At 45.6% G+C, this 21,481-nt stretch overlaps 3 protein-coding genes across 6 annotated transcripts; all 3 read right to left on the minus strand.

The window, feature by feature from the left end:
* Nucleotides 1-1,760: 1,760 nt before the first annotated feature.
* Nucleotides 1,761-4,457, minus strand: LOC141042258 (uncharacterized). 3 transcript variants are annotated; one of them, XM_073510004.1, is made up of 6 exons: nucleotides 4,191-4,457; nucleotides 3,422-3,655; nucleotides 3,047-3,131; nucleotides 2,863-2,896; nucleotides 2,355-2,493; nucleotides 1,761-2,278 (listed from the first exon to the last, which is right to left on the minus strand). In XM_073510004.1, the coding sequence occupies exons 2-6, from the start codon at nucleotides 3,593-3,595 to the stop codon at nucleotides 2,132-2,134; spliced, it is 579 nt and encodes a 192-aa protein (XP_073366105.1). In that variant the 5' UTR covers nucleotides 3,596-3,655; nucleotides 4,191-4,457; the 3' UTR covers nucleotides 1,761-2,131. The 3 variants fall into 3 exon arrangements, with proteins under 3 accessions (XP_073366105.1, XP_073366103.1, XP_073366104.1); XM_073510002.1 differs by having other exon boundaries at nucleotides 2,863-2,917; nucleotides 4,191-4,454; XM_073510003.1 differs by having other exon boundaries at nucleotides 2,863-2,917; nucleotides 3,422-3,760; nucleotides 4,191-4,368.
* Nucleotides 4,458-4,535: 78 nt separating this feature from the next.
* Nucleotides 4,536-6,968, minus strand: LOC109739037 (probable staphylococcal-like nuclease CAN1). 2 transcript variants are annotated; one of them, XM_045234640.2, is made up of 7 exons: nucleotides 6,524-6,968; nucleotides 6,181-6,282; nucleotides 5,913-6,100; nucleotides 5,762-5,821; nucleotides 5,499-5,658; nucleotides 5,060-5,128; nucleotides 4,536-4,950 (listed from the first exon to the last, which is right to left on the minus strand). In XM_045234640.2, the coding sequence occupies exons 1-7, from the start codon at nucleotides 6,674-6,676 to the stop codon at nucleotides 4,885-4,887; spliced, it is 798 nt and encodes a 265-aa protein (XP_045090575.1). In that variant the 5' UTR covers nucleotides 6,677-6,968; the 3' UTR covers nucleotides 4,536-4,884. The 2 variants fall into 2 exon arrangements, with proteins under 2 accessions (XP_045090575.1, XP_045090573.1); XM_045234638.2 differs by having other exon boundaries at nucleotides 4,536-4,934; nucleotides 6,524-6,943.
* A 987-nt stretch (nucleotides 6,969-7,955) lies between these two features.
* LOC109739039 (alkylated DNA repair protein ALKBH6 homolog) lies at nucleotides 7,956-11,060 on the minus strand. The gene is made up of 7 exons (XM_020298118.4): nucleotides 10,797-11,060; nucleotides 10,610-10,670; nucleotides 10,444-10,482; nucleotides 9,119-9,231; nucleotides 8,771-9,026; nucleotides 8,600-8,646; nucleotides 7,956-8,526 (listed from the first exon to the last, which is right to left on the minus strand). The coding sequence occupies exons 1-7, from the start codon at nucleotides 10,953-10,955 to the stop codon at nucleotides 8,350-8,352; spliced, it is 852 nt and encodes a 283-aa protein (XP_020153707.1). The 5' UTR covers nucleotides 10,956-11,060; the 3' UTR covers nucleotides 7,956-8,349.
* Nucleotides 11,061-21,481: the final 10,421 nt, after the last annotated feature.

Consider the following 21,481-nt stretch of genomic DNA (forward strand, 5'->3'; position numbering starts at 1 on the left):
GCCGGCAGCAGCGCGAGGGCGGGAGCTTTACGGGCCCATGAGGGCTCGGCCGGGCCTGTGGGCCTACGGGCCTGGTGTGCTCCTGCTATTGCGTCCGGACGGCTACCGTCGCTGACGGTGGAGGTGGGGCCCTCCCGCGTGCTGACGGTGCTGATGCCCTAGTTCCGGCTCTGATTCTTCGCCGTGTTGTCCTTACTTCGCGGTGTCGTGGTGAGACAGCGTGGGGGCCTCTTGACCGTGTTGGCGCTGGGGGGTGGTTGGTTTGGTGGCTGGCTCCGGAGCGCCTGAGGTGCGGGTTGGGATCGGGGGAAACCCCTGTCGGCTTGGCCGACACCGGCGCGGTGGCGCCTGTGGGTGCCACCTGACCTTCCGGGAGGGCGTCGGGGGCTACCCTTCCTCTCGCCTCGTCGTGTATCGGGGGAAACCCTTGGCAGCAGCGTCGTCATCGTCGCGATCCTTTTTGGAGGTGTTGATAGGTTCCGGTGCTTCGGAGTCTTGGAGCCTAGTGGAAGATCCCGGTGGGCGCAGCGATCGCGAGGCTTCTTCGTTTTCATTGATCCGTCGTTGTCGGCATTTGTTTCTTTTGCTTTTTCTCTGTCTTTTTTTGACGTGATTGTCCTTGTATGGCTTGGTTGGTTGCTTTGTATATAAAGCGGGGAGAAACCTTTTTTTTAATGAAAGAAGGCGGGATTTACCTGAAAAACGAGCGTGATCTCGACTTCGTCGCGTAGAAGCAATGCCAAGCTCCAGTAGCAGGTGACTGGGGCCACACACTCGTTCAGCACCGGCTTTAGGATCTTGCTGATGGGCAGAGACTTGCGATGCGCTCGTCCACTGTGAAAGACAACATAGACGTAGAAGAGATAAAAATACGTGTTGTGATTTTACTTCAAAATAAAACACAAAACAACTTGATCCACTGCCAATCTTGTCACTAACAAGTACGCACTCCGTAACAGGAAATGAAAAGTGGCAAATGCTGTCGGCAAGATTGGAAACTCGACACATCCATGCCAAATTCAGGTTGGTTCTTTCATACCTCCAACAAGTATTGTTCTAGCTGAACCCCAAAAGCTGGCACGATCATCAATGGCTCAGGAGATAATGAAACATATTACTGAATAACGAGTATGAGATGTCACTTTTACATAAGCATTTTATAACGTCGATGGTGATACACAGGAGTTACCTTCTTTTTAGGCAACTTCAAGGTGAAAGTTACTGAAATGTAAGTAAATAGGAATAACAAAGAACGACCTCAGACCCCACCTTTATTCACAGGCCTGTATTGCAACCATTTAGCCATGATAGCAGAAAACGAAACACTGCATAAGCCCTTTCAGACCACAGATTCAGGGAACTCGGTCATTAGTACCTTCAACAACAAGGCACAACAAACACTTGCAAGAAGGAGCATTGCACGGTTCATGCTAACTCAAACAGTTCTTCATGATGAGGATTATGATGGCATGGTTGGCATGATGATGACCTGATTGCTGAGCTCTTTGGAAACAGCCGCCGTCAATGTCAATTACACTACAGATCTCCATCTGTACATCCTGAGATCCACTGAGCGCGGTTGTTGCTCTGATCAACAAAAAAACAGACACAGTACATGCAGTGCAGCGGCAAGCAAAAACACTCAGTAGATGCTTAATGTATCTTCTTGGTAAGCTGTAGCCTGATGATCCAATCTATTATATTTTCACATCTTCTCCAAGGAAAAAGAAAAAGGAAAAAGATATTTACTGCAACGGATATGACTGCATGCAAGTGTCCGAGATTTTATTATCTGCAGTTGGACCATCCTTACAGTGTCACTACATTTGCACCCCAGAACATGGATTCCCAACTAGGAACTGAAAAAAAAAAACATTATGGTACATTCTGTTGTGAATCTCCTTCAGTGGACAGAAATACCACATGGCCAGGACAAAGTTACAAGTGGAGCATTCAGTTTCTTCTGCAGCTAAAGAGAAATAATTCGGTCGGACTGACCGGATGGGTCAGAGGCTCAGACCCCTGGTGGTATCACCAAAATCCTCCACTTGACAATTGATCTTCAGTTGGTGGTGACACAACTGAACATCCTGTTGTCACTCGGCAGAGAGAGAGGTCTTCAGGGAACTATTCAGGAGTCCACAGCACCATCTTGATCAACATGTTTGTGCAAATCATCTTGTCGAAGAACCACGGAAGGGCTAATGCTGCCGGTGTTTGTGAATGCGCACAGAGCTTTCCAGATTGGGAGCAACAGTTTGACGGGTGGATGCAGGTTCTGCACATTAGGCTCTTTCAGACCACAGGTTCCTGACATTGCACTTGAAAATCAATTGAAAGCAGGCGGGAGTTACCTGAAAAACGAGCATGGTCTCGTCTTCATCGCGTAGAAGCAATGCCAAGCTCCAGTAGCAGGTAACAGGGGTCACGCACTCATTCAGCACCGGCTGTAGGATCTTGCTGATGGGCACAAACTTGCGATCTACTCTTCCACTGTGGAAGATAACATACATGTCAAAGAGATAAAAAGGATCAACAAGCCTCTGTTTTCTGTACCTTAATGAAAAGAACGGAAAGGGCAAGAAGCCAAGAAGGCGATGATCATTTCTAGCTGACGCAAAACAACTTTATCAGTTGGAAATCTTGTCACTCACAAGTACTGACAAGAGAGCAGTACTTTATTTCTGGTAAAATGCAAAGTACTTATTTAGTTAGGTATGCAAAGCCTTTAATTCCATATATCTATTTGCAACTGTTAAACGCTTTTGCAATGCCATAACACATTTTAACGAATGACAAATGCTGATAGCAAAAGAGGAATCTGGATGTACACATGTAGACTCCATACTGGTTCTTTCATACCTCCAAAAGTGTTGTTCTAGCTGAATACCAAAAGCTGGCATGATCACCAATGACTCTGCACATATAAGCATCTTCAACTTGGATGGTGATAAACAAGAGTATCCCATTGTTATGCAACTTTAAGGTGAAAGTTCACCGAAAAGCACAAAAATGGGATAATAAAGAAACAGCATCAGCATCCAACCTTTCTTCACAGGATTGTATTGCAAGCATTTAGAGATGATAGCAGAAAATGGAACGCTCCAAAAGGAACCAAGGCATAAACTCTCCTGAAACATTTAAGCACGGCAAGTCATTAGAGTGGGACAATCACAGGCATGAAAAATTACGCTAACCTACACCACCTGAATCTAAACCACAGCATGGTGATAGCATCATCAATAAAACATTTATAGTATTATTTTTTAAGGAACCTAACATAGTTCTTTGCATCTGCTTCCGTATTCCTAAGAGCCCAAACAACTGATGAAAACATATGAGCACCTAATTCCATCAGATTAATAGTGAAAACATTAATCAACCATAGTTGGGATTTGTGAATGATTCCGAGAAAACTAACCTTTGACAACAAGGTACGGCAAACATTCGCAAGAAGACATGTCGCACCGACATATGAAAACAGCACCCGGAACGCGCTCCTCTCAACAAAGATATCATGAATATTAACTCCACTCTCGCAGCGGTGCGTGTATCTGTAAATGCCACTAGAAATCCCCTGTGATTTCTGCTTCATGGTCTCAGCGCATCAAACGATCACAAGCTGCTCGTACAGGCCAGGTCACAGTCAAACCACCTACGGCACATTAGCATTGGGCATCAGCATGCTATGTTGTGAAGTGACCGAGACAGTAGCAAGCACCACATTGGTACAATAAATACAGACGATGATCTGGAAAAACTGAAAAAAGGAAACAGATCACTTGTTGCATAGTGCACTGTCTGCCCGTTGGAAAAACAGAACAAAAGTACTAATTCATCTCAACTCTTGACGGGTGAAACATTCTTGCAGCGCACTGTGATGTTGAAGGAACAATTAATTACGCATCCAACACTACTAGTAGTAATGAACTGCATCAGCAAATCTGATGCAGACACACTGATGCCGAAGCAAGAGAGAGATACATATGGGGATAGATAGATGATTTCCCGGCCTCTGCGTCGTAAGATGCACATAGGAGACAAATCTGGGGACAGTTGATGGATGGATTTTCACAAGCAATCAAGCGCCCCATCAGCATGGAATTAAAACTTGGAGCGGCGGAATGAGGGACCGGGGCGAAGAAACCCTAACCAATCGACGCACTTAGGGTTTGGGGAGGCGGGTGTACCTGCACGGGAGGGAGGAGTGGAAGAAGGTCGCCGGCGCCCGGCGGAGTAGAGGATCCTCCACGGTGTCCTCAGCTGGTCGTCGCTCTCGCAGCTGCTCGCTGATGAAAAAAACAAATGGAATTTCGCAATGGTTTTTTATTTCTTCTGCGTACTCTGCTGATTGTCTTGCCCCGCCTTGAGCAGACCACACTTTGGTTCAGTCACACGTTGATTGTTCAGCACATCTATCTTTTTTTGGTTCACACACGGTCTGGCTTGAAATCTTGGGGTCGTATTGCGTGGCAAATCTCAATTCTTGATGGATGGTTCTGCCACTAGCTACGAGCACGAGCAGTATGCATGAATTCAACACATCAAATAGCATTATCCATTCATTGACACCACTCCATCATAGTTTACAGCAAGCAATCGTTACAAGTTTACAACGGTAATAATGCAAAGAAGAAGAAGAAACTGCGTCCCTAATTGGGCCACACCAATCGATGCTTCCTGCTTTGAGCTTTCACTCTACACAAGCTGTTACAGTACAATACAACATGAAAGGGTTGAGGTACATTGTACATATTATAGTGTTTGAAGCTAGTTTTCTCTAAGAATCTCAGGAGAGCGAATCAAACAAACTCTTCCTGGTCACGGACGATTCACCATTTCCTCGTGCGCTTCTCCTTCCTCCATTCCCATGGCTTCTCGGGGTTAGGCAGCGCCCACAGGCCCAACCCGCCCGCTTGTGCCTGCTTCTCCCACTGAACAAGTTTCAGTCTGTAAAGGTCTTTTCAAGTGCATATGGTAGGTTGAACAATTGTTCAGAGTGCGCTATACTGCCCTTCAGTCAAGTAAAACTGAGGCTGTTAGTTGTGACACTGCTTACCTCGGCAAGCTCTGGACGTTGATCGTAGGCAGTGTAGTGCCATGTGAGACCTTTCTTTAGCATGTGTTCCTGTTTCAAAAGCAAGATGAGAACTTATTTGTTTCTTAGTCAAAAGTTCGCAAAGCGGTTAACAATCCCATAAGTATGTACGTATCTTCAAACGAGGAAATACAACATGTTTGTTGCAGAATTTAATAGTACTATTTTAAGCTTGTTGCTCTGATTTATGTTCCGGTAAAAGTTGTAAGGGTTTTCAAAGTCTTTAATACATTCAGTTTCATGTACTGTAAATGTGCAATTTCATGATTACTGATCTTTTAAGAAAGACAAACAGCACATGGAGCAAATGTAATTTTGGTACTCGCATAGATTATTTCCAGCATAACAGACCTCCAAAAGGTGACTCTGATGTGCATGATAAGAGAGTATGACATATTACCTGCACGAACACACCATTGCAGTCAACATCTCCAACTAATCGACCATACCGGTCAGTATCATATATGGAAATCTTTAACGTTCTTCCCTGCACCAGCTTCACTAGCTCCTCTTTCGCCTCTCTACCATAAGGCATCGAGTTCTCCGGTGCATCAATCCCTCTGTATTACATTCATTTCAATCCATAAAATCTTAACTGCGGTCCAACAAGAACAAAGTCCTTAATCATCAATTGGGACCAACCAACCAAAATATGGGACATACCTTAGCCTGACCCGGTACTTCTTCGCGAGAACCTGTTCCCCTGTCAAGCCAGGAACTTGCCTGCATTCAGAAGATGTTTCAGAAGTTTCAGACTTTCAGTAGCCGACACCACACACAAAGAGATTGTTGCTTTATCCTAATGTGAAGTTACCTATATCCAGCATCCACTATAATCTTCTGCAGCGTGTCAGCCTTCTCATAGTTCTTGGCCGCCCGCGCCTTGGTTCGCTCTGCAGCGGCTTCCTGAACTTCACAGGGCACGTTGCCGGACTCACGAGGGTCAGCCGTGTCAACATACACTGTGATCGTGTCACCGTCAGCCACAGCCTTTGCATCCACCTAAGAAACTACCATACAAATTGTGAGTGATAATACATTCGTGGCCAATGCAGGAGACACCAAAACAGGGAGGGCCTTACAGGGAGCGTGTGCAGCTCATACTTCACACCGTGAGATTTGGGCGTGGGAATGTAACCACCAGGTGCCAATGAAACTCTCCAAAAGGAGCCCAGGAATGGCATCTTCTCTCGCAAGAATGAAATCAAGACATGGAATTAGGGAATGGTTCGGTCAGCCAATGCAGCACAGTTCTTCGGCGCCTGGATCTGCAATGCTACTGAATATTGATACCCTAGGGAAGGATCAACAGCCAATCGAGGCATATTACAGAAAAAAATCATTGGCGCCGCTGATTTCCTGCACGCACTAGTGGCTAGTACCAGTTGGGAATGGGATTATTCAGGCATTCAGCTTCTGAGATACCTTGGGGAGCAGGGTGTGGCGAGAGATCGCGACGAGGAGAATGGCGCCGATGAGGCACAACAGAGGCGTCGACGCGCGCCTCCTGGCGGCGCCGCCATGGGCACGGGCTCCCCTGTCGCGGCGAAGAAGCCTGCGAGTGTGAGAGGCGTACATACCACCGGGCACTTGGACTGGCGGAACACCCTCGGGCGCCACGCCGCGTGGAGCCGGGCCTGCGGCACGCCGAGGCCGCCCACTCCGCGCGGGGGGCAGCAAGAGAGGCTCGCCGGCGCCGGGAGCTCAGCAGCGTGCGAGTGCGGCGGCGCCGCGTTCGAGCGGAACTGGGCTCTTTTTTCAGTGCAGCCGAACTGGCGTGTCGGATGCGGGTGGTGGGACGTACTGACATAGCCCATGGGCCGTATAGTCGTGTACGTTGGCTTGCGCGCTTTCTAAAGCCATATTGGGACCGGGCCGTCGCAGCCATCATCAACCTCACATCTTCATACCCTGTAAAAAAATTGAAATCACATTTCCATAGCCATTTTCACTATCATAGCCTCCATCCCCGTTAGATTAATTACTTGCAATTAGATTAATTACTTATAATCAAAATTCCATCGCGAGGCCCATGGAATTACAATAGACATTCACCACCATCTTGAAGTTTGCGGTTTTGTAAAAAAAAAACTCACACTAGCCCTGTATGTATGTATCCTCAAGCTCTGAGAGAAAGAAAGAGATAAAACCGTAGCTATTATGACGAATCATTTCTATAATATACTCCCTCTTATATCCCCCCCCCCCCCCCCCCAGAAAAGTATGGTGCAAATTACCGCTGCTATGATGAGACTACATAGTCGAAAGTGTAATCAACTCTTATTTACGGTACACAGTATCTCTTGATCACAACAACGTGAGCAAGGGAATATAAGATTCTTTTTAAACAGACCATGAAAAATTCCTGAAATGGTAAGTTGGCCTTGGTATGAAGGTAGACGACACAAAGGTTGTTGTCGCTGGCCCGGGTTCAAAGTATCACTCTGCAATTTCTCCTATAAGAATAAGGCAGAGTGGCTTCTAGTTCCCCCATTTTCATTTGTTCAAAATAAGTTTCCTCAAATGAAAGCACAATGCATTTCATGAATTTCATTAGAGTTTTTTTTTTCTGAATCTCATTACAGTTTAGATGCAAATATTCCATCATTTGCGCATTCATGGAAGAAAAACAAAAGACTATTTGGACAGGATCATGAACATATTTCTCCAACGATTTTCATCACAAAACAAACCATGGCCGGAATGATCTCTACTTATGTATATACTCCCTCCGTCCGAAAATACACGTCGGAGAAATGGATGTATCCAGACATATTTTAGTTCTAGATACATTCGCTTTTATCCATTTCTCGGACAAGTATTTCCGGACGGAGGGAGTACATAAATGTTCTGGTTCTGCCAAATTCAAATAATCTTAACCATCAGTGCAGCTACATCCCATGCAGTATATTCAGAAATTACTAGTAGGACCAAAAGTCCATTCTACCGTTACATTCAAGAAAATTCATGCATATTTTCTACATTCATATGATCAATCAAGGATAAACACTCTGATTCACCACATCAAGAACGAACATATGCAATCATGGATAAACTGCAGCACAAGTGAACCCTGTCCGCCGAGGGGATACATCGTGAATTTCACATTTTGAATGGTAAACGATCATACCGGCCAGATAAGGGCAATATGGTGTGTTCCTCTCATCCTCTGATTTGCTAGCATACTTCTCTGTATCTACTACAGTTCATTCTCACCCCGGCCATGCTGATGTAAGCAGGCCATACGGATACTAGAATTTGAACAGCTTACTGTGCACATTCAACACTAGCCGGCACGTCAACGAGACTCTTGTCGTGGTCCTGCGGAAGGTGCCACTTGGCTCAGAGCTAGCACTGCTATCTGCTTTGCCTGGGCTGTAATCATGGCTTAGATGCTTGAATTGTGGGCACTGTGAGATATTTGCAACCTGTGGAATGCAAATGACGCAGATTGTTAGTTTGCTCGTATTCGGAGTGCTTTGCAGTGGGCAAAAGTTTCACCTTGTCTAGATTATGCAGCTCATTGTCTTGTATACCATGTAGGAAGTCTGCAAATGTCATGAAAATATAAATAATTAAGGCCTAGTTTTGTCACACACAAAAAGGGACAGCCTTAGTCTGAAGAGGTTTTTATCTAGCTAGCTAATTCAGGAAAGGAGCTACAGGGCTAACCTGTATAAGCCTGATCTTTGAATATTAAGAGGCTGCAGGGCATTAGTAGAAGTGACGAAGAAGCAGGACCAGCTTCCTTCGTGCCTTCAACCTTATAGGAACCATTACTCTCCTGCAACTCATCAGATTGTGTATTTTGGAGATATGTATGTTCGAGCTCTCTTAGCTTTCCATGGGGTGTGAAATCAAGCACAACTGGTGAAGCAAGGGATATGATAGCGACAACAGGAAAATAGGCAGGACCATCTTGGTGTGGCTGAAAGGTGCAGTGTTATTGTAGTTCAGTGAAGCGCAAACCATAAAAGAAGTACCAGAGAAATGAACAATATGGAGCTGATGATTACTAACCATGATCCCTTGATTAGGATGATACTCATTAATCAGAACATGATTGATTGCTGAAGGAAATAAACCAGTCCACTGGCAGATTCTGTCAGTTATCTTTGTAAGCCATGGAGGTACTGCAATATTAGACAAATACAATTTCAATGCTAAAAACTGATGACTACCTAACTAAGAAAAAAAGAATGTACACTGTTTGTAATTTTAAGCACTCTTCGTATTTCTAGTTCCTGAGAAAACACTTTTTTTGTCTTCTGTACAACGCCAAGCATGCATAAATAGTTAAATCACTTAAATACCAGCCAGAAAACTGCAAACATGAAATTCATCCTTATGATGCAATAGACCAAAAACAATAATGTACACAAAAGAGAACGCAATCTGTTGTTGGGGATCACATGCTTGTGCAATGACACTACGCGAACGTTATCTGGTATTGGATGGCGGCGTTGTCGCTGATCGAGCATCTCAGCCAGGTAGCTACTGTTTTTTTGCTCTTTGCCCTCCTGTACCTCCCCTCTTTTCTTGTCTTCCTTCTCCGCGTTCCTGTCTCTGTAACCTCCCAGAGTTGAGATCTTCCCAGCTCTTTTATTGACAATGAATAGCCCGATGCAGTTATTTCTCAAAAATAAAATACAATATTTTTGTTTCACTAACAGAAAGAGAACATAAAACAGTGCATATTGCTTTTGTAATTTATTTAACTGAGCATACAAGATCTTTTTACATGTCTCTACCACAAACACTCATAGCAATTTTGCCATTGTTTGGATTACAGAGGGGGTGGTGGCATCTATAATAAGTTTCTGTTTACCCGAGGATAAAAAAATGCCTGTGAGATGCAAGGATGATAACCAATAGTAAAGCTTAAATTATGTAATAGAGCAAAAGAAATGCGATTCGAACAAAAACATGTGATCCTGTTGTGGGGCATTATAGCTGGAGTAGCAAAACAGATTAAACAACTGACCAAACCGTTTTAACAGGCTTTATTTGACTGATGGAAGGAGAGAACAGATCATAATACAAATAGTTCTTGTCATCTCTCAAAACTGAGAACATGAGATCTTCTTTCATGTCTCTACCTCAAACTCTGATGGAGATTTCGTCATTTGTAAGGATTCCTTTTTTTGACCGAAATTTGTAAGGATTCTAGAGAGGGCACAGGGCATCCAAATTATGTTAGCAAGCCAAATTATGGAGGAACAACCAATCCCTGGAGTATCTCCGTAAAACCACATTGGGGGCACATAAGTTGTATAAAGCACGCCGCATTATGACACAGAATCCACAAAATTGTGCTGAACATTACAATGCTGATGGATACTCACATGCCTGAGGCAGTAGCCCCTTCTCGTGCACCACTCCTCCTGCACAGCACAGGTCGACCAAATCAACACTTTCCCAGAGCCTAGAAAAGAAAAGAATAGCGCAAATTTCCAAGCAGGGATTCAGGCAGGGACTGCAGCCGGCAAGATAATGAATCAGGGGACGCACCCCAGTTCTGGAGCCGCCGGTTTTTCAAAATCTTCCACTTGGGCGCCGGTGCCTGGTATATCTGCAACGGAAGCCGCCACCAGAGAGAGCCTCAAAGTCAAACCACACGAGCAAGACTGAAGAAAGCGAAACCAAAGTAGGGGATTGGGTGAGTAGTAGGAAGGAGAGGATTAGTCCGGTACAGTACATGGTGGAGGAGCTGGGACTGCTCGGTCTGGGAGATGAAGTCGGGGACGTATAGGACGGTGGGGACGGAGCCGACGGCGTAGTCACCGGGGATCCTCAGGCACAACTCCGGCGAAGGGTTCCCCTCCGCCGCCGCTTTCTGGGTCGCCTTTTCCTCCATTGCTGCTTCGGCCGAGGATGCTCGTGCTACTTCCCTGAAATCATTGGTTAAGGGCAAACCTGGCCGGGCCGTGTTTTTAAGACCGGCCCGCGGGCATAGATTTTGGGCAGGCACGGCAGGCAAATAAAAGGGCCGGGGTGGCCTTCGGCCCGCCATGGATCAAGGTCCATCCCTGAAGTCAAGCCTTAAGGCAGGCCCGGCAGAGATATCCTATTTGACGCTCTTTGCGTCAAACTGCCGGCGCTTCGCACACGCGAGCGACCGAGAGCATTGACGCGATGGTCCGGCCTGCCTAGACAGTGCACCTACAAAACCAACTAGCCAGCCGGTTTTGGGAACCTTCTAGAAGGTTTCCTGGACCGGTTTTTGTTTTTTTACTGGTTTTTCTGTTTCTTTTTTTTATCTTTTTCTGTTTCTATATCTTTTTCTTTTTTTTCCGTTTTCTCTTTCTTTTTTCTTAAGTTTTCCTTTTTCTTTTTATATTTTCCTCTAAAAAGACTAGTCCATTTGAAACCTCTAAAAAGACTTATATTTACGAACAGAGGGAGTAGATTTGTCTCTATTTGTTTAATTTTCTAGATTCTTCTGTAATTTGTATTATTTTTTACATTTGTCTATACTTTAAAAAATCTTAACATTTATATTTTTACTAAAAATTTAAAACGCGAAAGGTCGAAACGGCCCAAAAGGTCGGCCCACGGGCATGCCGGACCGCGCCGGCCTTTTTACATAGCGTGCTAGGCCAATCTCTGAGTCGAGGCCTTCAGGATGGCACGACACGATTCTTTTATAGAAGGGGCGACATGGGTCGTGTCGTGCCAGACCTTTTTTTTATGCGTGTCGGGCCATGTCGGGTCATATGTGACGGAGCTAAATCCGGTAGATCTCGAAGTAGGGATCGGGGATCCTAAGCTAAGTGTATATGCACGAAGGTAATAGAGACACGAGGTTTTATCCATGTCCGGGCTTTCCGATGAGATAATACCCTACGTTTTGCTTGTGTTTATTGTGTTGGAGTGAGTACAGAGTACACGTAACCACCCAAAGATTGTAATGTGTCCCCTACGAACCTAGCCCCTCGGTTTATATAGATACACTTGGGAGGGTCTAGGGTTACATTATCCTAGTCGACACGTACAAGGAAACCGAGTCTTCTATGAATCTAGCTTCTTGTAGTATACATCAAGTCTTTTGATCCTTCTGTTTACGCGTCATGAGCCGCTCGATGTGGCCTACTCCGAAACTGAAAGTGGCTCCTTGGCCCAGCCCACTAGGTCGGAAGACGACGTGGTGAGAGGCCCCCTACACCAGTAGGGAAAACCCTAGTAGTAGCACTTGTTTTATAGCTAGCAGTAGCGCTTGTACAAGCGCTACCACTAACTAGTAGCAGTAGCGCTGGAAAGGGAGCGCTACTGCTAAACCTAGTTAGCAGTAGCGCTTTCGTTGGGAAAGCGCTACTGATAGTAGTAAGTAGTAGTAGCGTTTCTTCTGAAAATCGTTGCTGCTAAGTTTTCCTGTATTTTTAAAATACAGCTTATTTTCGTTGTGGTTTTATATACAGTACTTTCATCATATGATTTTATGACCATGATTAGTTATTATATATAACATTGGGTGAAATGAACGTGGAGTAGATTCTAGTGGAGGCAACATGTGGTGCATGTCGAAAGTACTACTCTAATCCAAACTTGATCTAGTTTGGATTAGTAGTACTTTCGATATGCACCACATGTTGCCTCCACTTGAATCTAATCCATGTTCATACACCTACTGATATATATAATAACTCATCATGCTCATACAACAACTTAGCATCATGCATCATCGATCATAATAATAAATAACTCATCATTGGTATCATAATAACAAGTCATACTCATCATCATTGATCATACAACTTCTACTCGATACCAAATCATCATCATAGTCATCTAACCAATCCAACTTAGTTGTTCTTAGCACATGATCATGAGTATTAGCTAGGACCTACTACCTTCTCTTAGGTAAAATAGCATAAAACAAGATAGGCACTGACTCTCCATTATGGAGAATGGAGATTATCCTATCTCTAATTCTTGCCTTTCACACAATGTTGCTTCCAAGAACCTCCCTACGACTGACCATACATTTTTTTCATTCTTTGATTATCATGTCTTCACCGGTTTTAGAAATCCGATATGGATAGGTGTGATTCGTAGGATGACCTGGCTGTATGTTCAAAACATCAAGGCGACCATTATGATACATCAGATGAGGCACACAATCCTTCAGGATTTTCTGTTGAAAACGTAGTAATAACTTTGTAGTTAGCAATGTAGTTCAATTTTAGAAGAATTTATGCAAAAGATGCACGGATGTCGTAATAATAAAAAATCTTACCATGGCATCTCCATGGATGTTAGCGTAGTTCAACACGTGCACTAGTGGCACGTATTGACCATAATGTGGAGGAGTTTGATAATAGATATTGTAATTCTCAAGATAAGTATAAAATGCGATCAGATGATTTTTCTCCTGATAAGTTAATTCAGAGCCATCGGTGTAGTAGGTTCTGTCTACCATCTTCCGCACATTGTTTGAAGAATGAAAATAAGCTGTCAATGGAAATAAGCTGTCAATGGAAATAAGCTGTCAACTATTTTGAAATAAACAATATAAATTAGTTAATAACTATGTTTCAGAAACTCACATAGCGGTAGAATTGGAAGACCCAAATGTCCATATTGTCTTGGTCGATGTCAGGATCACCAAGATCCATGGTGACAAGCATACCCTCATAAAAACCATACATCTTGCAAAGTGCTTCCCAATTTGTGCAACCAAAATGGGTTACGCTCTCAGAATTGTACAGATTTACTTCAAAATCTATACCATGATGGGTCCTTAGGTGAATTTTCTTTGTTTCGAAACTTTCATGGTCTTGAAAATCCATCCTCTCCAAGACATAGCGTCTTGCATGGTATGGGATAAGCTAGTCGAATTGTAAAAGATGAAAATTACACGTTGAAATAGTTAAGTTCTGCTTAATTACGAAAAAAACACTTGTCGTCGTTGCGTACCGTTTCAACATCGAAGGTCTCCTGGAGCTTAATGCTGAAGCGCGGACCTTCGTCTAGGTAAGGCCTGTCGCACAGACCCCGACCGTCGTTGCACCAGTCGCACTCCCCCGGGAGACTTTCGTTGTCCGATGACGACATTTCCTAGGTTCATAATTCAAAGAATAAACTTCTACAATTAAATATGTGTAGTACAAAAACTAAATTAGATCATTATTATTCATCACGGGTTGACTATCGGTCTGCTGAGTCTTTTTCTTGAAAACTCTTAGCTCGCATGGTGTATACATTCGACCGTTGGTGATTATCGCTCCTCCTTTCGTTCCCGAGTGCATTACACCAAAATGTCTAGCACATGGGAACAAAGGAGAAGCGACCCCCATGACAACAGTCGGGATTTTTCGTCCTCTCATATGTGGTGGAGACTCTCACTCACTGATTCCTCTCTAACATTTGCGACCGTCGGTGATGGTCGTTACTCCTCCTTCCCCTAGTGCATAACAAAGGTCTAGCACCCGGAGAAGAAGGAGAAACGACCCCCACGACAACAGTCGGGATTCTTCGTCCTCTCATATATGGTGGAGACTCTCACTCACTGATTCCTCTCTGACATTTTGCGACCGTCGGTGATGGTCGTTACTCCTCCTTCCCCTAGTGCATACAAAAGTCTAGCACCCGGAGAAGAAGGAGAAACGACCCCCACGACAACAGTCGGGGTTCTTCGTCCTCTCTCATATATGGTGGATACACTTCCTCGCTGATTTTTCGACCATCGGCGATGGAGCCTCGACAGACTTAAAGTCAACCCGAAATGTCGTTTAATTATTTTTCTAGAAAATCCAGGCCACTCGATATTTCCTACATATTCTAGCACAAGTCATGCCAGAATTCACGGAAAAATCCGGCATGACCTTTGCTAAAAAAGGACATATCGAGCGCCTGAAATTTGCCGGAACGGAAATTAATCAACACTCCAGCAAAACATAGGCCACTCGGAGGTGTAACCTGCAAACATGGCCGGCCACTTGGGCAAGCACATATCCTATTTGAGCAACAAAAGATATACATGTTTATATCTACATCATATGAGCATTCAGATGGTCATTGCATTTTAAGGTCTCACCTCGAGGTCGGAGGGGGTCAGTGACGGGGACGACGGCGGTGATGATGGAGGGGCTCCTTGATTTCTACAAAACTAAAAACCCTATAAGCTATCAACTAATCAAATGCATACGCCTTGCATAGTGCTCTCCAATTTGAGCATTCAATAAGCAAAACCAAAACGTAAAATAAATTAGTATTCAAATTAGCATGCATTCAATAAGCAAAACTAAATCATCTCTTTCCTCCATGCATCGTCGAATATTATCACTAATACATCTCCAATAGTATCATACATATAACATCACTAATACATCTAAAACCCTAGCAAACGACGGGTATCGGCACGGGTGGTGGACACCCAAAGAGAAGGAACCATCACAGGATCATAGCTCCAGTGAGATCCCTGAAGAACCTGCCAGGTATTGGAGAACCTGCCCTCCAACGCAACCATGTAGCGACGGACGTGCTCGCCCTCTTCGCTGACATGGTGACGTACCACCTCCGCGGGGGTCCTCAAGCCTCCGCACCGTCACTGGCCCACGCGACCGCCACCAAACACTACTAGGGAAAAGCCTAGCAGCAACGCGGGTTTTAGGTATAGCAGTAGCACGGGGACCCACGCTACTGATATGGCGCTACAGCTAACTCGTAGCAGCAGCGCGTGTTGGCCCGCGCTACTGCTATACAAGCATAGCAGCAGCGAGCTGTATAACAGTGCGCTACTGCTAATAGCTCTAGCGCGCTGTATTAGGCCGCGCTACTGCTAGTGGCACGCTGCTGCTAACTTTACTCCCCTCGCTACTGCTAATTTTACTAGTTTTTGTTTTTTCTGCATATTTGTTTTGTATTTGAACAGGCTTTATACAAGAATCTTTAGCATATACAAATGTCATCATCATACACATACAAATGGCTGCGAGACCACAAATGTAATCATAGCATATACATACAAATAGTCTCATCAAATCATGTCATCATCATAATCATCATCCAACACAGAGTGGTCTCTCGTCATTATCTCAAAAATAGCGATACATGCAAGTCTCGAATACTTGCAACTACATCATCATCCATCTAAACAATGATATACGCGAGAAGTGCTATCACTATGAGTGATAGCGGAACTATGTAGTACATGAGGCAGCGGTTATGAGTCCGCTCTCGCGCTAGCGTGAACCTCAAGTAACTAACTTGTGCTTCTTGTCTGCTTTTGAAGCCTTTATGGCTGGCGCCCGTGACCCCCTCCACTTGTGCCTGACACTCATGCCACTCGTCGTACACTCCCGGAACCTTCCCTTCGTACACGACATAGCACTCCTTCGCCATCAAGAATCTAGGTACCTGTTAGAGATGCATCTTCATCAAGAGAATGCACGATCGTATGCAACAAAATATACTAGAGCAACACGAAAAAGAAAGGGTTAGCAACTAGATGCAACATATAGTACGCAAACTAATTAACTAGAGATACGCATGTCATCGTACCCAAACTAACAAAGTAGCGTTACGCAAGTTCGACAGGGACCGTGGACATCACAAAGTTTCATCGCTACAGAAAGTATACAAGTTCAACCGACACATATCATCATCATTGGCATCGTAAATCACTAGAAGTTCCATCCTTCCATATCATCAAGGATGGACCCTAGCTTCTTGAACGGCGTGAGGTCATGACGTTGCATGCCTATGCGAGTTCGGACGTCAGCTCGCAATATAGGGCCGTGGTGGAACATCCCTTCTTATCGACGACTTCTTTCATGATGATCGTCGCAATGTCCCTTTGGATGCGAAAGAAGTCATCTCTAAGTTTATAATCTGCTTCTCCATGAGATTCTACCCACTTGCAGATATGATCATCGTTTCTGGTTGTCATGCGAAGCTTTTGGTGATCCGTGTTGAACTCAATCATGAGATGGAGGAGGTAGAATCCATCTTTCTTGCTTGGTTTTGGGACATGGATGCAACAGAAGTTAGTTTTATGCAAGAAACCCAACTTCTTGTTCCTTTGTTTCCTGATCTGCAGGTGGCCACCCATAATGCTGAAGCCTTGGAGAGCATCATCTAGAATATTCATTATGTGGGTGTAGTCCTTTTTCTCGTAGTCTCTGGTAGGGTCGAAATACACGGCGTGGGAGACTCACGGGTAAAGAACGATAAGGACGGCGCACCCGTTGTCGCAGGGAAAAGACACCCCAAATTATTCTCCATATTAGCAAGAAGGAATGATTGAAATGTACGAAAGGGTTGTCCGGAACTGACTTACTTTGGATGATAAGGCAGGAGGACAATTTCCTGGTCCTTATTCTGTACCATGAAGTTTTGGAGGTACTCCCTAGCAGTTTCACACTCAAAATCGCTGAGACTCAAGAAAGACTCGTGCATGTAGTACGGATCCGCCACACAGATTTGCGAGACTTCTTCTCTCTTCATGACAGAGCTCATATGTAGCGCAAAAAGGCGGACGATTGTAAAATTGAGCCGCCTTGTCAGAAACATCTCGAAGATATGGTCAAACCGCAGGAAGAACACCTCTGCGGGCCGTGTGTCGACGTAGCACTTCCCCTTAAGCACAGGGGCCGCGTATGTCGGATATCCTGGATCCTTCGAGGCTAGTAGGCTTTTCTCAGTCGACAACACATGGTCGTGCAGTCTCCTGAGATCCCTTGATAATGCCTCCAGCGGTTTCGGCGGTAGCATCGGCTCCCCCGTGACATGGAACATGGCCGCACCTTTCACGGGTACACGCTCTTCAGAATCCACCGTCTGGCTGCTATGTGCTCTGGCTTGTTTGGAGGCAGCTATCTTCCCCGGTCTCTTCCTCTCCTTTTTCTTGGGCACACCTTCCAGACCCTTCCCTAACCCCTGCCCCAGTGCTGCGGGGCTAAGCACTGTACGACCCCCGGCTAGTTGAGCCTGTGTTGAGGCGGCATCTTCAGGCGTGTCCTGTGAGGATTTCATGAAGAGAGACTTCTTGCAATCCCTGTTACGATGTTCCTGCCCGGGCAGATCATCCACATCCTCATTAGCATGCTGATAGCCCGATCCGTCATATGGTTGACTCATCATATCTAAGTCACCCTCATACGCGTTTGTATTGAGGAAACCCATTGGGTCCTCCATCTCCTCCGTCTCATCATCCATTCTCTGTTCTATGGGACCGATTACATCATCCAGTACTATTGCACCCCCTTCATCACGTCGTCCGCCGCTCTCACCCGGCACTACAGGAGCTGGTAGTTGCGTAGGCGGGGTGTTGGTCTCCATACATGCTTGTTGATGTGTGGTTATTAATGTGCTCTCAGCCGGCTCCAGACGAAGAAGATTCTTCGGCCATAGCAGCACCCAACCCTTGCAGCTTCCAATCCACGACGGGGTCTCGTCGTCCTCTCCCCCTAGGCGTAATGGAGGAGGCAAATCCTCATGCCCCGATGTCACACTCGACAAGGTAACCCTGAAGTGCCCAGCGGGCATCGGCTGGTTGTGGAACGTGAGATCCAAGGGCTTCGTTATCACCCCCTTTCCCATGTCCACCTTCTGGCCTTTGATCAAGTAGAGTACGGTGCACGGGGTTTCGTCGGCCTGCAAACACATCTCTGCGGCGTAAAACATCCGAAAGGCAACGGAAATGGAATATTCTAGATATATATGTTCGTGCGACATGTAATTACCGTGAGGGCGTCGAGCTTAGTCAAAGATGAAGGCCCGCCTAGCGCGCCAGAGACTGAGGACGGGCTGCTATGAGCGGGTGCGGGTGCGAGAGGAGGCCCGGTTGCGTGAGCAAGTGATGGTGCGGTGTTGTTGTTGTTCACGGAGTTGCTCGCGACGAAACTAGGCAACGAGAAATCATGTACCGTCTTGTCTGGATTTTCCTTCGTCCAGTTGATGATAGCCGGGACAAGTTAGTAGCGAAATCATTTCTGCAGGCAGTTACAGCTGCATTGACTGCCTGCTGTAGCAACTCATTTTTCTCCTCGGTTGTTTTTTTCGCGTCCTCAGCTACTTTTTTTCTCGAACACAAGCTTCACCTTCTCGTCGATGTCCGCCTGACTAAACTTCTTTTTCTGCTTCTTGGCCTTCGGTCCCTCGTTGTAAAACACCTTCCACGTGGAACCGTCTCCGGCGCCGTGCACACGTCCATATTGCGGCCGCTGGCCCAAAGGGAGTCCCTTAAGTTCGTTCAAGGCCCGGTTGAGAGGGGTGTCCCACTTGGGCCTCATCGGAGAAGTAGGTCTTTCGGCTGCAAGCTGATGTTGCTTCTCCTGCAGAAGGAATGTGAACCATTTACAAATGTGTAGTCGACTAGATCTGGAGATAAATGTAAGGTGGTAAAAGAATAATTACCAGTAGTCAATCTCCTCGTGATCTGGTCTGTGTAAAAAACCTTCTTTTCCTTGTCCCACTTGTAGCGGGCCCTAATGAAGTCACGCTCGGTGAACTTCGTGAAGGGGTCTCGGAGACCCGTGGCTTCACGTTCCACATCCTCCTTATCCCATATGGGCCTTTTACCGAGGTAGCCACGGCTTTCGAGACGATGCTTCCCCGTGTTCCTTTGCTGAAGGCTCTTGAATTTCGTAGCCTTAGCCTTGGCTGCCTTGGTAGCGCAAGTGTCCTTGAACTTTTCGAACTCCTCTTCCGTAAGTGTTGGATTTTCCTCCAGAATCTTGGACAGGGGTTCCTCAGCCTCAATAGCTCGTTTCACCCTGCCTTTCCAGGAGGCCAAATCATTGCTGAACATGCCCATGGCGTGATTGTTAATCTTTTTCATCTTCGGATCATCCCACGGTTGTTCTATGTTATCATCCCGGTCGGGGAACTTGAATCTCTTGTGCAACTTCGTCAGGAGCAACTGCCTCAAATGTTCTTTACTCCTTAAGTCATCATCGCTGATGCTCACGCATTCCCGTAGGATGCATCCTACTTGGTTCCCATAGCACTTGCGAGGTTCTTCCAGCTCTAATGGCTCAAACTTGCCAGGTGCCATCTTTGTGATCACCAGTCGTCCAATGCCTAGTTTGTTAGGTTTTCGCATCCTTCAGTTCTTCTCCTTCTTCTTTTCGGTAGCGACATCGGCGCCGGTACCTTCACCGCCGGTATCTTCCCCGCCGGTCTCGGCGCCGCCATCGGTGCCAGCACTGTCGGTGTCGATATTGGCATCAATACAATCATCAAGGCCGACCTGCAAACCTTGACTGTGCTTAGCATACAAATAGTCGAGGTACTCTTGTTCACCCTCATAATCCATCTCGTCTGCATCTTGGTCAGAAGGCCCGGTTTCTTCGTTGTTCGACATGTTTCCTATGATTAAGTCTCCTCGTTTAATTCTAAAACTATGAAAAAAATGAGAATTGACATAAAAAAGATCTATGTTTGCCGGAATGCCATTTCCCAGCAACTCCCGGCACTCGATATGCCTACTATCTAGCACAAGTCATGCCAAAATTCACGGAAAATTTCGGCATGACCTTTGCTAAAAAAATGGACATATCAAGTGCCTAAAATTCACCGGAACAGAAATGACTCAACATTCCGGCGTAACATAGGCCACTCGGATCATTTACCCTGCACATAATCATCATTTTCAAGATATGACATGTCCAAAACATCACATGTCCACATATCACATGTCCACTTCAAATTTGCATATAAAAGGAAGAAAAATATAGAACTTGAAGAAAAAATGCAAGAAGTCATTTTTCTTCACAATATTTGAAAGTAAATTCAGCCTACCTAAATTTGCTTTAACAAGGGATGCTGATTTGGACAATTGCTTAAATTCTGCCTTTTCTTTTTACTACAATTGCTTAACCCTAAAAACCTAGCTAAATTCATAACTAAATAGATAGCCTAATTAACCTACTGCCCTAACTAAAACCTAAGTAAATTAACCGAAGAACCCTAGCTAGCAGAGAGAGGAGGAGCGGTGGGGGGCTTACAGAGGGTGCATGGGCGAGGAGGCAGGCCTGACGACAGCCGAGGTTGGGAGGGGAGGAAGCAGAGAAGGGAGGCGTGGCGCGTCGGGGTCGGGGCCAGGGTCGGGGTCGGGGGCGAGCGCCGGGGTTGGGGGTGAGCGCAGGGGCGCGGCGAGGGCAGGGCTTCGGCAGCGCGATGGGGGAAGAGAGAGTGGGGATTTGGGGGGAAAGAGGCGGAATGAAGCACAGGGAGTGAGGATTTTGGGGGTTAAGTGGACGTAGCAGTAGCGCGTTTAGAAAAAATGCGCTATAGCTAAGTTAGCTATAGCGCTTTTATGCAGAAAGCGCTACTGCTATTACATACAGGTAGCTATAGCAGTTTTATATGGAAACCGCTACTGCTACCTTGACTAGCTGTAGCTCTTTTTCAGAAAAGCGCTACTGCTATAACCAGTAC

Source organism: Aegilops tauschii, chromosome 3 (assembly GCF_002575655.3).
Source record: "Aegilops tauschii subsp. strangulata cultivar AL8/78 chromosome 3, Aet v6.0, whole genome shotgun sequence".
Classification (NCBI taxonomy): domain Eukaryota; kingdom Viridiplantae; phylum Streptophyta; class Magnoliopsida; order Poales; family Poaceae; genus Aegilops; species Aegilops tauschii.